Source organism: Oryctolagus cuniculus, chromosome 7 (genome assembly GCF_051225735.1).
Source record: "Oryctolagus cuniculus isolate XC-2025 breed Fujian yellow rabbit chromosome 7, ASM5122573v1, whole genome shotgun sequence".
NCBI classification, from domain to species: domain Eukaryota; kingdom Metazoa; phylum Chordata; class Mammalia; order Lagomorpha; family Leporidae; genus Oryctolagus; species Oryctolagus cuniculus.
In genome coordinates this window covers 11,117,784-11,135,356 of record NC_142873.1, presented here as the reverse complement: position 1 = coordinate 11,135,356, position 17,573 = coordinate 11,117,784, and the positions used below count along the sequence as shown (strand labels likewise).

The following is a 17,573-nucleotide window of genomic DNA, read 5'->3' as shown; positions in this document are numbered from 1 at the left end:
ATGGCCCAAGTGCTTGGGCCCTGCACCCGCATGGGAGACCAGGAAGAAGCACCTGGCTCCTGGTTTCAAATCAGTGCAGCGCCAGCCATAGCAGCCATTTGGGTAGTGAACCAACGGAAGGAAGACCTTTCTCTCTGTCTCTCTCACTGTCTAACACTGCCTGTCCAAAAAAAAAAAAAAAAAAAAAGGCCATTTAAAACAAGGCAAGCCACAACCATACTGTAACACCTAAACATAAAAAAAGTACTTGAGTTGAGAACATACAAACCACTTAGAACTCAGTAAGACAAACAGGGCAATAGTACAGTAAAAATCAGAGGAGAGGCCAAAGCTGTTTTTTCACCAATGTAGATATACAAACAGTCAAGTGTCAGGGCAATGCAAACTAAAGCCAATGAGTTACCAAGAGAACATACACTACCTGAAACACTAGAAACAGCTATTTGGGGGAGCATATGAAGGAGTGCAGGGGGATATACAATGGTTTGAGAGCTGGTTAAGTGTGCAGGTGACATATCACCCAGCAGTTCCTCTCCAAGAAACTGACCTGATGAAACATGGCCACACAGACTTGTACAACTTTATTTCTAACAGCCCAACAAGCATCAACAAGTGAACAAGAATCCGACTTGTGCTGAGTGAGTCCGGGGAAGGGGCCCAGCAGCATCAAGTTCTAGCAATCCTCAGGTAATTCTGAAGTCGTCTACTTGAGAACCACTGATCTGGACAAACAGGATAATTTAAATTATCATTATTAAATTTCCTTTGGCTGAGCAGAATCGGAGTATCTTTCTGTTCAGCGGCTCTCTCCACTTTAAGTCTCGGTGAGTGACAAAGGATATCTTTCATTGCAGAAAATCTGCAAAATGTTGGATATTTGCCCTCCCAGCTACACAACCTGGGTTCTGCCAGGCACTCTGAGGAGTTCACAGGCAGCTCGCATCTCTCCCTCAGTACGGGGGGTCAGTGACTCTGGTGTGCGGAGTGGGGATGCTGCAGGCAAGTCTCGGGGACACGTATGCTAGAGTATCAAGTGCCTGCAGGCCACCACAGGCTAGTCATCTGCAGACCAGCTGTGATGTATGGCTTTGAACTCAGTTTCAAGCTCAGTTTGCTAGTTCTCTCGAAGCTACTAGGGTTTTAAACAATATAGGACTATAGCAAGCTCCACCATTCTCACAACATGGCAGCAGAAACACCGTCCATCCCAATCTCATTCCAGGCAGAACGAGGACAAAAGTCACGTTATGAGGAAGTCCTAGGATACTTTCACTGTCACCTTCCGGGAAGGATACCCGGCACACAGCTTCAAGCCTGGCTGGGCTTTGGTGGGCAAGTACCCGCTCACAAAATCAGATATCTCTATGGAAAAGGAGCATGAGTAATGGCAGGCGGGGGACGCAGATCACCAGCAATCTTACCCTCACTCAACTGTCACTCTTAAATTAGCAAAATCCTTTGCAACAAATGATTCTGATTTACCATTACTGATCTAATTATTTTCAGTGTCCATGTCATTCACCAAAATAAAACATGATTCAGTCAGCAATGATACCTATGAAGTTGTATTTCCAAAATTAGGTGGATTAACCCATAGCATGAATCCAACCCTACCTCCCATTTCTCAGATTCCCTGGAAAACCTTACCGTAAATGCTCGTAACTGTGGTGAGTTTTGCACCTTTTCAGATGAATATAGGTACTGAAACACCGGCACTTCTTTGGGCTCCAAACAGAATAAGCTGAAATCTAAGCAGCACTGGTTTCCAATTTGCTACAAGGTGTTCTGCCAGGGCCACGAGGGGACCCTCCAGGGATCAGCACTATGAGCACGGGGCTCTGAGACAACTGGCATCCACGGAGCAGGCAAGGCAAGGCCGGGACAACAGCAGCACCTCTGGTCCCATGCCAGCTCCCAGAAAGAAGAGATGGAATAAAGGCAGTCCACTTCCAGGCTGATTTCTACAGAACGTGGTGTCTCTGTGTTTGCACACACCTGGGGACCTTGCCTGAGGGCCAGGTAAACCTAATGGCAGGGTCACCCAGACATCAGCCTTGCTCCCAAGGGACAGCTTGTATCAGCAGTAATTCTGAATAAAGTACACAAATATGTCTTGTCTTGTCACTGCTTTATTACTCAAAGATTACACGCAATATGACATATATAAAAGTCATCTTTAAAACAACCATGTTTGCTACAAAACTGGTTTTGTTTTCCTTTGCACCATGGATTCTGTACCACGGATAACCCGGAAACCTTTATATTAAATAGATTATTTATGTAGGCACTGGGCAAAAATTTAAGAACTTCTGAGTTTTCAACTCACCCCTACCCCCAAGAAGTCTCACCCTTATTAACATTAAAAACACTAAGAAAATACACATGTATTCAATTTTCTGTGAGTCTTTTCTCCCGGTTTTTACATATCCAAAGATGCTGGCTTAGTTATGAATTCAAAAGTTCTCCCAAAGTTCTAGTGGACGATTCATAGAGAAATCTGAAACACAAAGAAAGTACTCAGTTAGCTATGGAAGAAGTGATCAAATTATCTAAGGGTACATTTTAAAAAATTCAATTTAAAAAACGGCTTGAAACCAGATCCACTTAAAAATGCAGTGTTCACTAGTTGTGAGAACCCCACCGTGACGCAGCACACGCACAGTGAGCCCCCAAAACGGCCCCATCCAAGCACTACCACTTGACTGCGTGTGCCCTCTTGGCTGTGGGGGGTGCTGCCGAATGCTTTCATTAATCAAAACTACCCTCAGTAATGAGGACCCAAATCACTGACCAGGTCTACAGCAGCCTAAGAAACTCTTCAGTATACCAGAAAACAAGGTAAATGACCCTTCCCTCCCACCAAATGCTGTTGAGACGTTCACCTGTCAACAACAACCTCAGACCTTTAGAAGCTCTCGCTCTCCCGCCCCCTCCCCCTGTGCCCCAACATCACTTCCCCAGGTTGAGACTCTTGGGCCCTCCCACTGCTGCTCTGCCCACCCAGGACAAAGGCAGGTGAGATCACTTAGTACTTTTCTTCCTGGAGCATTACTCTCGCTTCCTTTGCAGTTTGTCTATTGCATGTCAAAAGTCACTACTGGACAGTATTAAACACACTCACGTAGCATATCACTGTTCTTGTAGACCTAAATATACACATATTACAAAGTGCATATATCACTATCGTTTTTTGTTTTATGTCTATAAACTCCTAGATGGTTCCAACATATGCTTGTTTGGAGTCTATTCCCAAGCACTGTCCTCAGAGGTATGTGGAGAAGCTAATCTGTGAATTCCTCCTCAACATGAATATCTTTTCATCCTAAATGATATCTTAGCTAGATTTAAAAACCCATACAGATGGGGCTGGCACTGTGGCACAACAGGTAAACAGTAGCCTGCAGTGCTGGCATCCCATATGGGCACTGGTTCGAGTCCTGGATGCTGTACTTCTGATCCAGCTCTCTGCTATGGCCTGGGAAAATAGAAGATGGACCAAGTCCTTGGGACCCTGCACCGGCATGGGAGACCTGGAGGAAGCTCTAGCCATTGTGGCCATTTGGGGAGTGAACCAGAGGATGGAAGATCTCTCTGCTTCTACCTCTCTGTAACTCTGCCTTTCAACTGAATAAATAAATCTTATTTAAAAAAAAAAAAAAAAAAAAAACACACACACACACACAGTCTCAAAATCTGGGTGGGGAACCTTTTTTTCTGCCAAGGGCCATTTGGATATCTATAACAGCATTCACGGGCCGACAAAATTATCAACTTAAAAATTAGCCTGCTACAGACCTATTGAACTTTGAGTCCTTCCTGTGTTTGCTTTGACAGGGCCACACCAAATTACTTTTCTGGCCGCATACAGCCTGTGGACCAGACGTTCCCCACCTCTGCTCTAGATGCTCTTTTATTATCTCCCTGTGTCCAGTGCTGCAAACGAGAAGACTCAGTTCAACCTCACCTTGCACTTTGGAAACTGAGCTCTGCCCCACCTAACATCAATGCAGCTCATGTATGCCATTCAGAACTCTCTAGTAGTCACATTAACAGATAAAAATGAACAGGTAAATTCACCTTAATATACTTTATTTAACCCAGTACATCCAAAATAAGTCAAGTAATAATTAATATAAAAATTGTATTGACATATATTCAGTTCACTCAGTGGACACTGCACTGGTCCACAACAATCTAGAAAAATTTTAAGATTTTTCAACTATCTCTGGAACTCAGAATTTTTAAAAGAGATTTATTTATTTGAAAGGCAGAGTTACAGGGTGTTGGGGAGGCAGTGAGATGCAGAGAGAGAGAGATGCCAAAGCCAGGAGTTTCATCCAGGACCCCCAGGTAGGTGGCAGGGGCCGAAGTTTTTAGGCCATCTTTAGCTGCTTTTCACAGGCTGTTAGCAGAGAGCCGGATTGAAGTAGAACAGCCAGGATAAAGACTGGTGCTCACAGCTTATTACACTGCCACAACCACAGCTCCAGGAACTCGGCAAGTTTACCCAAAATTATTTAGGTTTTTTTTCCCTCCCTTCACCAATTCCACACACAATTTAGTGACAGAAAAACAGTTACTTATTTGTTGAATTACAGCTTCCTTCTGACCCATGATTTCTCATGATTTGTCTTCAGCAATGTTAGTTCCGTGTTCTGAGAAATCCCCCAACTTGTCCTTGTGGACATGTGGCATCTGATTCCCAGCAGAGACCATCTCTCAGTGCGTCTGTCACAGCTTCAGCTCTGACAGTCCTTCTGGGGCTGCCCTGGACTCTCGTGCAAGGACTCTGCTAACTCCTAGCCGCCCGCGTGCCCAATAACACTGTTCTTGGATTCCTCTCCAACTGCTGGCTAGCCTGCATGTGGTGACGTGGGTCCACACAGGCCAGATGTGAAGAGGACAGGGTGGCAGCACAGGGTGTGAAGCCCCTCAGCAGGCGGCACCTCACCTTCCAGAGAGGCCAGGGCCAGCCCTACAGTCCTTTCAGCTCTCCTAAGCTCAGCAACAGAAGAAAATATACATGTCGATCCCTCCCCTCACTGGGGAGGCCAAATCCTTCAGGAGAGCCAATCTCTCTGATTCCCTGGACCTACTGCCTCAGGGTTTCACGCCTGGTCCCAGAGCCCACAAGGGAGGAGAGCACTCTGTCCACAACCCAGGCTGTGCCCATCTGTCAGTCCAGTAACTGGCTTGGCAACCACAGCTGAGACACAGAGACAGCAGGACACTAAATCACCAACCCTCTAGAATCTAAAATTAATTCCTAACTACTTAAAAAAAATTCCCTCTTTAAGTGAGCATGAATTCAAAAGGGGCTGGCACTGTAGCACCAGTTTGAGTCCTGGCTGCTCCACTTCTGATCCAGCTAACTGCTAATGTGCCTGGGAAAGCAGTAGCAGATGGCCCAAGTGCTTGGGCCCCTGCCCCCACATGACACTCAGAAGAAGCTCCTGGCTCCATATTGGCTCAGCTCTGGCCATTGCGGGCACCTGGGGAGCAAACCAGCAGATGGAAGATCTCTCTTTCTCTGCCTCTGCCTCTCTGTAACTCTGCCTTTCAAATAAATAAGATTTATTTTATTTTTTTTTTTTTAAGTTACAGAGAGAGGTAGATACAGAGAGGGACAGAAGGGTCTTCCATCTGATGGTTCACTCTTCAAATGGCTGCAACGGCCAGAGCTGAGCCTAAACAAAGCAAGGAGCCTGGAGCTTCCTCCAAATCTCCTACGTGGGTGCAGGGGCCCAACGACTTGGACCATCTTTCACTGCTTTCTCAGGCACATTAGCAGAGAGCTGGATTGGAAGTGGAGCAGCCAGGACTTGAACAGGTGCCCATATGGGATGCCAGCAATGTAGGCAGTGGCTTTACCGGCTATGCCACAGCACCAGCCCCAGTAAAATAAAATAAATCAAAAAAAAAAAAAAAGACTTAAGAAAGAAATGTTAGGTTATCTTGGCAAGAATATACATTAAGTAGATATAAACTGTTGACCTGCGTCTAGACCAGCAACAGCAGTAACTAGCATGCTTCTCCTTTGCTGGAGAAGCTAACAAGGAAGGGTGGTGCAGCACTTGCCAACCCTCAGACTCGAGGGCGGGCAGATTACACCCAGACCGCTCCAGGTCTCCGGACGATGCCAACGCCAGAAAAGCACTCTGCTTTCCCTCAAACTCATTCTGCTACAACCCAAAGAGAGGGGTGCATACACTGTGTAAATCAGAGAAATAAGGACTGAAGTCAAAATGAACAAAACATAGAATCTGAGAAGGAAGGGATGGGAGCAAAACCTTAGGCAAAAAAACAAAACACAACACAAAATCCTCCCTGGGCCAAGGTTTTCCTCATACAGTAAGCAGACCTTTCCCTCATAGCTCTAACGTGTGTAAGCACACGGAAACATGACGGCACCTGGCTGCCTCAGTCTAGAGCCTAGAAATCCACAAAAACACAGAGGAGAAACCTCCTCCATCTTCTCTCCCACTGTCTGATTATGGCAACAGCTGGACAGGGTCCAGTGGGACCACAACCATAAGAAAGGAAGAGAACACCAAGGTTCTGAGAAAAACAGTGATACAAAATGTAGATACTCATTCCAGTTTAATTTACTCAGTTTTTAAATATCAACACCAAGTTGATTATAAAACCATGCTATTAAATAAGCTATAAAAGGCATCCAACTCCAAATTCATTTAAAAATACTATTAAAATTAGAAAAAAGCCGAATAAAATAAGGTGATATTCATTTATCAATATGAGACAAAAAAAGAGGCCAGCCACGTCCTCAGGGAGCACTCCTTTTGTTCAAAGTCTCATATCAATGTTGATGATTGCCTTATAAAACTGAAAGTTGGCTGTATATAGGTATAATCAATAGTGGCAAGTAATTTGCTAATATGATTACAGTTTATTTATTCAGTGGAGAAAATTCATAAGGTAATACAAATCTTAAAATAAATGGATAATGGGCTGGTGCTGTGGCTCACTTGGCTAATCCTCCGCCTGCGGCGCCGGAATCCCATATGGGCCCCGGATTCTGTCCCGTTTGCCCCTCTTCCAGTCCAGATCTCTGCTATGGCTCGGGAAGGCAGTGGAGGATGGCCCAAGTGCTTGGGCACCTGCACCCGCATGGGAGACCAGGAAGAAGCACCTGGCTCCTGGCTTCAGATCGGCATAGCTCCGGCCGTAGTGGCCATTTGGGGAGTGAACCAGCAGAAGGAAGACCTTTCTCTCTGTCTCTCCCTCTCACTATCTGTAACTCTACCTGTCAAATAAATACATTAAAAAAATAAATAAATAAATAAATGGATACTTCCGTAACATCAATTACAAATGTACTGCTATCACCATACTACTTATGAAAGTATTAAGTATAACATACTTGACACCGAAACGCACTGGTGCACTGGCAAATTTGTGTCTCTCCTGAGAAAATATGTCCAATTTGCAATTTGCAATACAAGGTGAGGTAATTAAAGAGCAAAGAGAAGCAATTTTCATCCAGTACCCACCAGATCAGTCAACAAAATACTATTCCTACTGGAGAGAAACCTAGATTAGTTAAGAAAATGTTTGCTTCTAAATTAAGGCCCCACTGCCTCAAATATAATTGGAGCAAGAGGTTTCCCAGTCCTAAAAGTTGTTTACTTGCCTTAGTATCTCTAGTCCAACATGAAATCAATAATATTTAAAAATACAGTCTTAAATCTTAATTGTTTATCTTCCATTAGATTGATTTTCTTTTGTTTCATCAATTTTTCAGATTGATTTTTTTGTGGACACTGGTTTCTCAGCAGATTACTTCTTGCATATTTAAGTAAGAGGTCAGTATTGCACAGTCCCTGACTATTTCCTAAGATGTCATCTTCTTATAGGAAAGAACCTTTGCTTCCATCTGTGTATCAGCTTGGTGGAAAAGATGGCATAGAGCTACGGACCACAGGGAAACAACATTACATCTCCTGTTTTTAAATCACTTTAGTGTCCTTTTTGTTTCCACAGACTGAGGTTTTACTTTCTCAGGCCTTTCTTCTCTCAGTGTAACAAACACAACTCAAGTATTTAACGTGAAACTATGTACAAGCGTAAATGAAGGACATTCCTAATAGGCAGTAAAATGGTCCTCTTCCCGTGCATCTTCAAACAGTACACACCATGCTTTACTAAAAAGAGCCATCCTTGCCAATGGTGCTTCTAACAAAGAAACACTATAATATGTTTGCACTTATGTTTCTGTGAAAATAATTTGACATTTGCATAGTTTGTAATTCTGATCACTTTTAAAATTTTTACACCTGGTACACCCATTTACATTGCCCTGCATTTTCTGAAACGCACAAATACCCCTCTGCCATCTCCAAATCAGATCACTGACCCAGAAACAAGTTTATTAAACTGATTATGAACCCAATTTCAACCCTTGGTTTAGTGCCTAAGGTCCTGCTGGTGGAGTTTTGCAGGGACACTGGAGGAGGAGACCCTAACAGCACCCCGGTCTAAACCCCATCAGCCCCTGACCTGACTCCAGCAAGAGAGATGCCCAGTAAGTCCCAGAGGCCCTTGGAGATGCCTCCATCTAGGGAACCAGGTCTCGGTCACAGCCCTGGGAGGACTCTTTCCTGGAGCGCCTGACCTCACGCAGGGTGGGGGCTGCTCTATCTGCCACTCTGCATTCCTTAAGGTCCTCCCCTACCGCTAGCCACTAATTTAATCATCCAATCTCTGGTTAAGAATTCTTCACATTGAACTTTCCCTGTCCAAATCACTATGTAGTGCCTGCCTCAAACACACTCACCAAAAGAAAGCTGGTACAATTAATTCACTCATACCTGATAAATGGACTTTACAGTCACTTAAAACAAAGAGCAGCTATATTACTTTATTTTACAGAAAGACAACAATCCTCAATATGTATGCGGCTAACAACAGAGGACTCAACTATATGAGGCAAGAAATGATAGAACGGTAAGGAGAATTAGACAAATATACCATCATACTGTAAGCATCAACACCCTCTATCAGAAACGGAGAGATCCGGCTGCAGAAAATCAGGAAGGATGTAGCTAAACTCAATAATATTACCAGTCAACCGCTGAAAACCGGACACCTAGAGGCTGCATTATTCAGCAATTAGAGAATATACAGATTCTTTAAAGCTCACAAAGAATATTTATCAAAATAAACCAAATTCTGGATTATAAAAGTTTAAAAGAACAGAAATCATACAATGTCTGCTCTCAGACCATAAAATTAGACTAAAAATTAAATAGAGTAGATGGAAAAATCTCTAAATACTTGGAGAGATCAAACAGCACTTCTAAATGACTCAAATAAAAGAAATATTAAAAAGTTGGAACAACATGAAAATGACTGGACAGCTTACTAAAAATTTGTGGGGGCCGGTGGTGTGGCATAGCGGGTAAAGCCACTGCCTGCAGTGCTGGCATCCCATGGGGTGCCGGTTTGAGTCCTGGCTACTCCACTTCCGCTCCAGCTCTCTGCTATGGCCTGGGAAAGCAGAAAATGGCCCAAGTCCTTGGGCCCTTGCACCCTTGTTGGATACCCAGAAAAACTCCTGGCTCCTGGCTTTGGATCAGTGCAGCTCCAGCCATTGCAGCCATCTGGAGAGTGAACCAGTGGATGGAAGCCCTCTCTCTCTCTCCCCCACCTCTGCCTCTCTGTAACTCTACCTTGCAAATAAGGAGACAAATCTTAAAAAAAAAAAAGGGGGGGGGGGGATGAAGTGAAAGCAATGCTTAGAAACTCACAGCATTGAATGCATATACTAGAGAAGAAAAAGATGTAAAAATAAATCAACTAAACTTCTAACTTAGTAAATAAGAAGTGCAAATTAAATCCAAAATAGAAGAGAAATAATAAAAATTCTGGCAGAAATTAAAACAGTTGAAAACAGGAACTCAATAGAAAAAAATTTAACAAAATTAAAAGCTTTTTTTGGAAGATATCAATAACATCAATAAGCTTCCATTCAGGCTAATTAAGAAAAAGAGAGACAGAATTACTAGTCAGAAATAAAGGTGGGAGTTGGGGGGAGTGGGTGTTTGGCTGGCAACTAAGAAGCCAGTTAGGATACCATGACCTGGTTTTGATGCTCAACTGTGGTTCCCCGTTCCAGCTTTCTGATAATGTGGACCCAACCCTGGGAAGGCAGTGGTGATAATGGCTCAAGTAACTGGGTCCCAGATACCCACGTGGGCGACGGGAAGATCTGGATTGAGTTCCCAGCTCCTGGCTTTGGCCCAGCTCAGCTCCATCTGATGCAACCACTTGGGAAGTGAACCACTGAACCAGTGGATAGCATCTCTCTCTCCCCCATATATATGTTTCTGCCTCTCAACTTTTTTTTAAAAAAGAAAGAGAGGACATCACTACAGATATTAAACATTTTTAAATGCTTATTTATTTCTTTGTTTCCATCTACTTGAAAGGCAGAGCTACAGAGAGAGAGAGAAACTCCCCAAATATTCACAGAAACCACTGTTGGACTGGGCTGAAGCCAGGAGCCCAGAACTTCATCTGGTTCTCCACATGGGTAGCAGGAACCCAATTACTGGGTCACAATCCACTGCCTCCCAGGATACATTAGCAGGAAGCCAGATAAGAAGTGGAGCAGCGGCTAGTGCCACGGCTCAATAGGCTAATCCTCCGCCTGCAGCGCTGGCACACTGGGTTCTAGTCCCGGTTGGGGCGCCAGATTCTGTCCTGGTTGCCCCTCTTCCAGGCCAGCTCTCTGCTGTGGCCCCAGAAGGCAGTGGAGGATGGCCCAAGTGCTTGGGCTCTGCACCCCATGGGAGACCAGGAGGGGCACCTGGCTCCTGCCTTCGGATCAGCGCAGTGCACCGGCCACAGCAGCCACTGGGGGGTGAACCAACGGAAAAGGAAGACCTTTCTCTCTGTCTCTCTCTCACTGTCCACTCTGCCTGTCAAAAAAAAAAAAGAAAAAAAAAAACAGAGAGAGAAAAGAAAAAAAGTGAAAAAAGTGGAGCAGCAGGGCTAGCAGTATGCTGAAGCCAGTTAAGCCACTGACCGCACCAGCGCCCCACCACAGAGTACCAATTCAAGTCCTAGCTGCTCCACTTTCAAATCAGCTTCCTGCTAATATGCCTGGGAAGGCAACAGAAGATGGCCCAAGTATTTGGGCTTCTGCCATTCACATGAGAGACCTGGATGGAGTTCTAGGCCCTGGCTTCTGCCAGTTGCAGATATTTTGGAAGTCATCCTCGGTATGGAAGATCATTTTCTCTGTCTCTCCCTCTGTTGCTCTGCCTTCCAAATAAATAAACAAATATATATATATACTTATATATATATATTTCATTTCAATATATATATGTTTATTTATATATATATATTATACATTATATATATATCAAACACACACACACACTGAACTGGCACTCTGACATGGAATTGGGTATCCCAAGCATCAACTTAACTCACAGCATCACAGCACCTGCTCAAAACAAAACAATCAAAAATACACACACATATACACACAAACAAATTTCTTTTTTTTTTTTTTCAAGTTTCCATACTTTATTTCACGGTGATTCACAAAGACATATATGGGGGTGTTAGTAACATGACACCATGCGGCCCCCACCACCCCTGCCCCGCCCCCCTTCTCCCACCTTGCTCCCAAGACCACTGGACTGGGGATCTAGGGCAGGGGCAGGGGACGGGACTCTGCAGCCAGTGCTGCCACCTTGCCACAGCCCCTGGTAATCCTGCCACAAGGACAACCGTCCCTCAGCTGCTCCAGGTGTCAATCAAAACCAACCCACAGCCACCACGGCTGGTGGTCAGGCCGAGGTCCCTCAAAGGATGCTAGCCGGCCCGGGGTTCTCATCCCCACTCCCTTCAGGGCTCCCGAGTGTGTGGGGGGCATGGACATATCCAGTGGCTGGGCTAGGGCTCGGCTGTCCAGCAGGCGGAGTGCGACCCCGACAGGAATGCTGTTTCCAGGTCACAGTATTGGCACAGGAGCCAGGGAAGAGCCAGGCCCTGGGGTCTAGGCTTGCCCGGGGCCGAGGCAAAACTTAACATATGAAGGAACAGACAATCTGATTATGCACATAACTATTAACAAAGTTCAATCAATAACTAATAACCTTCAAAAACAGACAAGACCAGGTCCATATGGATTCATTGGTAAAGTCTACCAAACATTTCAAGAAAAAATTATACTGATTCCCAATGATTTCTTTCAGAGGATAGAAATAGAGAGAATGAGTCCTAACTCAATCTATAAAGCCAAAGCCAAAACCTAATACCAGAACCAAAATTCCTCAAGAAAATATCACCAAGTTGTATCCAATAATGAGAAAAAAATTATACACCCAGAAACAAGTGGAATTTATGGGTATATAAGGCTAGTTAAACACTTAAAAACAATTATTATAACCCATCACATTAACAAGCTGAAAAAGAAAAACCACATGATCACATGAATCCATGCAGAAAAAGCACTTGGTAAAATCCAATACTCATTCACGATAAAGATGGTCAGTGAACTAGAAGAACTTCCTCAATAAGAAACACAATGACTACAAGATAGATACAGCTAACATCATACTTAACCTAAGAACCAGGGATGGGCATTTGGCACATCAGAGTAAAACACCACGGAAGACACTTTTATCCCATACTGGAGTCCTTGGGTTCAAGTCCGGGCTCCTGCTCTCTATTCCAGCTTCCAGGTAATGTGTACCCTAAGAGGCAGCAAGTGATGGATCAAGTCCTTGGTTCCCTGCCACCCACATGGGAGACCCACAGTTCTAATCTCTTGTCTTCAGCCTGACCTGTCCCTGGCTGTAGGAGGCATTTAAGAAAGGAATCAGCAGATGAAAGCTCTCTCTCTACATTTTGATACATAAACAAAACTGGAAAATAATTTTTTAAAGAATTATTTATTTGAAAGGCAAAGTTAGAGAGGGGTTAAGGGGAAAGACAGGAAGAAAGAGATCTTCCATCTGCTGATTCACTCCCCAAATGACCACAATGGCTAAAAGTTTCTTCCTGGTCTCCCAGATGGTACATCCTCCATTGCTTCCCAAGCACATTACCTGGGAGCTGGATCGCAAGTGGAGCAGCTGGAACTCAAATGGGAGCTTTACCTGCTATACCACAAAGCTGGCCCCTTAAAAATAACTTTTCATCATAAGAAACACAGTTTTCCACTAAAACCAGGTATAAGGCAAGATGGCCCCCTTATAATTCCTACTGAACATTGTACTGAAGTCCTAAGTAATGCAATAAGACAAGAAAAGGAGGGGCTGGCACCATGGCACAGTAGGTTAATCCTCTGCCTTCGGCGCCGGCATCCCATATGGGTGCCGGTTCTAGTCCCAGCTTCTCTTCCAATACAGCTCTCTGCTGTGGCCTGGGAAAGCAGTAAAAGATGGGACATGGGAAACTGGGAAGAAGCACCTGGCTCCTGGCTTCAGATCGGTGCAGCTCCAGCTGTTGTGGTCATTTGGGGAGTGAACTAATAGACAGAAGGCCTTTCTCTCTGTCTCTCCCTCTCACTGTCTATAACTCTACCTCTCAAATAAATAAATAAAATCTTAAAAAAAAAAAAGGAAATAAAAGGTATACTGATTGGGAAGGAGAAATAAAAGTGCCTTTGCTCAAAGAAAACATGATCGTGTAAAAAACCCAAAAGAATCAACAAGAAAACTCCCAGAGTGAGCAATTATACTAGGGTTGCTGGATACAATGTTAATACAAAAGTCAATCGCTAGCCCATATACCCGAAATGAACGGAATTAAAACACAATACAATGTACATTAGCACCCCACCAAAAAATAGAAATACGTATTAACAGGGGCCAGCTCTGTGGCATAGCGAGTAAAGCTGTCGCCAGCAGTGCCAGCATCCCATATGGGTGGCCAGTTCGAGTCCCAGCTGCTCTACCTCTAATGTGGCTCTCTGCTAGGGCCTGGGAAAGCAGTAAAAGATGGCCCAAGGACTTGGGCCCCTGCACCTGCGTGGGAGATCCAAAGGAAGCTCCTGGTTTCAGATTGGCCCAGCTCTAGCCATTTCAATCATTTGGGGAGTGAGCCAGCAGATGGAAGACCTGTCTCTCTCTCTCTCTGTCTCTCCTCTCTCTCTGTGTACCTCTGACTTTCAAATAAATAAATAAACCTTTAAAAAAAAAGCTGCATGGATTTCAAAAAAAATTTTATGTCAAAATAAACATTTTACTTCCATCCATGAACCCTCATATACTATCAAAAACTACTGATTAACCCCCCCCCCCCCAACAATTGGGAAAAGACTTAACAAATGTGGGGTTTTTTTGTCGTTTTAATTTGAAGGCAGTATGTGTGTGCAAGGGTGGTTCATTCCCACAATACCCCAACAGCTAGGGCCAGGTCAGTCCCCATTCTGAATCTTCCATGTATGTGGCAGTCCCAAGCCCTTGAGTCATCACCTGCTACCTTGCAGGGTGGACATCAGCAGAAAGCTGGATCAGAAGCAGAACCAGGACTCAAACTTAGGGACTCTGGGATGCAGGTGTCCTGGGTAATGTCTAAACTGTTATGCCAAATGGCCACCTCTAAACAAATGTCTTAAAACCTGGAAGTTTTGCTGTTTTATTTTTATTAAGGGATCCCAATTAAGCCAAACATTCTCGTGTCATTTATAAAGATGGTCAAAATTGATTTTTCATTTAACTATACTATCTGAATTCCCAAATTTATTTGTAAACCTTTTCTAGTAAAGTCAGCATTAAGTATATTTGGGTCAATAGAACAAATCGAAACAGTCTAAAAAAGGCCTCGCTTTGGGGGCTGCCACTACTGTAGCACGAAAGATTAAGCCACCACCTGTGATGCTAGCAGGCATCCCATATGCCTGCTGGTTGCTCCACTTCCAATACAGCTTCCTGCTGATGTGCCTGGACCCAGTCATTGCAGCCATCTGGGGAGTGCACCACTACAGGGAAGATCTTTCTCTCTGACTCTGCCTTTCAAATAAATAAATCTTTAAAACAAACACAAAAAACCCTCACTTAGGAAGCTTATTCATAAACTAGCAATTTAGAATTTAGGATTTTGAAACCGTTCTCTAAGAGAGGAGGTAGCTCTGGAGATTTATTTTCCAAGCACAAGTAAAACTAGGATTACCTAATGCAGAATTCTGTGACACTTAACCTACTAAGCTCATAAAACTCTGTGTGTGTGTGTGTGTGTGTGTGTGTGTGTGGCTAATCTCAAAATCAAACAGAACTCATAGTCTACAGGAACACGCAACCATGCAAGAAACACAAAACAGCAGCAAGAACATCGTGAGTGAAAAAGGAGTCCAAAGGACACATGGCAGCTAGCAGTATGTGCAGCAACGGGCACCAAAAGGGAAGAAACAGCGCACATCTCGTCAGAGCCTCTGGAGGCCAGTCCCATCCCGTGTGGATGTTCGTGGCCGAGTACTAATTCTTGGGAAATGCCTCTGATTTCAAAATCACAGCAACCTATAGTAATGTCTAGCTTTCAAAACCACCTAAGTGTGTATACCCTTATTTTTCTACAGAACTTTGCCAATGACAGTTTTGCTTTTGAAGACAGAATTAGTAAGCAAATTAAACATAAGATCAAAGGACTTTACCAACAGAAATGTTTCTATTTTGACAATCTTTTTTTTTCCGAACTACCTGGCTTTAAGCAGCAGAAATGAAAATGCAATCTTAAATACGCCCGGTTTTCAGATAATCACATCTAGAGTACATCTCGCACCTTACCTTTCAATGCTGTCTTCTTCCAAAGTAATTTCCATGAATGTCTTCAGCTTCCTGTGAACAGTGGCTGCAACTTCCTTCACTTTTGAACTTCTATGTTTACCTTTGGGAAGGTTACAATAAAAACAGAGAAAAGATCTTCACATTACCGCACAAAGCAAATGTGCTCTGCTATCCACATGGGTACAGTTTCCGTAAGCTGGAGCCTCCTCAGTGCAGGAACTCAATGACCTGCGCCATCACCACTGCCTCCCAGGGTGTGCATTAATGGGAAGCTGGAGTCAGGAGCCAGAGTCGGGCACTGGACCCAGGTAGTCTGCTTGAGACGGGGTCATCTGAACCTCTAAGTCACACACACGCCCTAACTACAATCATATTTCAGTTATCCACCTGTTTAAATATGATAAGTATTTAATATTTATTAAGTGCCAGGCACTCAGAATTTTTGGTGATTGACATGAAGCTGAAAAAAACTCCAGATTTAGAAACATTTTGGATTTTGAACCAAAAATGCTTGGCCAATTTATGAAAATATTCCAAAATCTGAAAATCTTCAAAAACACTTCCTGTTTCAAGTGCGTGGTATCAGTGAAACTCAAATCTTCAAATATGCACCAGAATTATGGAAAGAGCTTGTTGCAGAAGCAGCTCTCTATCTATATTAACTTTGAAAATTATTTCAAAATTAATAATTCTGACTAAACAATTAAAAAGTCAAATGTAGCCCCTGTAGGGATGTCAATGTTTTTCACATGGCTACAGCATACAAATTATTTTTCCAATACTATTTCAATTGGTTAGGAAATTCAAAATAGCCAAGTTTAAGGTTTAAGAGAAATAGTAGCTAAATTAAATATTAACACAAAAGCATCCATTATTAACAAAATAAATTCAAGTTTTTTAAAATAGGAAATATATGCCAAATCAACAGAAAATTTGCTTACTGTGGTCTGAATATGATCTGGCCCCCAAACTTACTCAGCAGTTTAAACCCAAAAGTCTTAGTTAATGCCACTAAGGCAATGGAAACTAAATCGAATTGTGGCATTTAGAGTGGTGCCTCTGGGAAGTAATTAGATTGGAGCAGATTGAATCCTGGTTAGCTCTGCAAGGAAAGGAACATAGATACACACTCCCTTTCTCTTGCCATGTGATGCCCTGCGCCACCCCGGACTCTAAGCAAGAACACTATCACCAGAGGCCAAACCAAGGGGTTCACTCAATTTTGGAAAATGAACCTCCAGAAATCATGACCAAAATAAACCCTTTTTTAATTAGCTGCTTTTCTTTATAAAGCAGTCTGCCTCGAGTATTTCATTATAGTAATGAAAAGCTAAGACAGAGGCATACAGAGATACTGAAATGGGTCCAACAGTGAAAGCCGAAGAGGAAATGTATTAAAGTAAAGTGCACGTGCTCAAATAAACACAGGTCCAAGTGTGCTAAGGAGAAGAAGCCCAAGTGGACAGAACGATGTTCCACCTCATATGGGCAGGACAGCTGAGATGCCTCGCCTGGCAAATACCCCGTAACAGTGTGTGTGACGTAGATCCAGATCAAAGAGAGGAAATGTAACCAACCTTTATTAATAACCAAAATAATGTGCAGAATAGCTGTGAGGCACACAATGCCTTCAACGTCATCAGAAATCACACAGGCCTTTAGCTCATCTAAAAACGACCTGTAAAAATTAGCAAACAGCTAAAGTTACTCTACAGCACACAGGCTAATATTTTATAGAGAAACAAATATAGTCAACATTCATCAACAACCAAACTCCACTTTTCAAGTAACATGGGAAGCTAACTGAAC

The 17,573-nt window shown here is 43.4% G+C and overlaps 1 protein-coding gene across 5 annotated transcripts in view; it reads right to left on the bottom strand.

Annotated features, from left to right (window-relative positions):
- Window positions 1–2,111: 2,111 nt before the first annotated feature.
- NCAPG2 (non-SMC condensin II complex subunit G2) overlaps window positions 2,112–17,573 on the bottom strand; it is a 69,592-nt gene continuing 54,130 nt past the window's right edge. For all 5 annotated transcript variants that reach the window (XM_089336858.1, XM_051857033.3, XM_051857035.3 and 2 more), the window contains 3 exons: window positions 17,342–17,442; window positions 15,765–15,864; window positions 2,112–2,497 (listed from right to left, as the gene is read on the bottom strand). In XM_089336858.1, coding sequence (XP_089192984.1) covers window positions 2,446–2,497; window positions 15,765–15,864; window positions 17,342–17,442 — 253 coding nt within the window. In that variant the 3' untranslated portion in view covers window positions 2,112–2,445. The remainder of the gene's footprint in view (window positions 2,498–15,764; window positions 15,865–17,341; window positions 17,443–17,573) is intronic.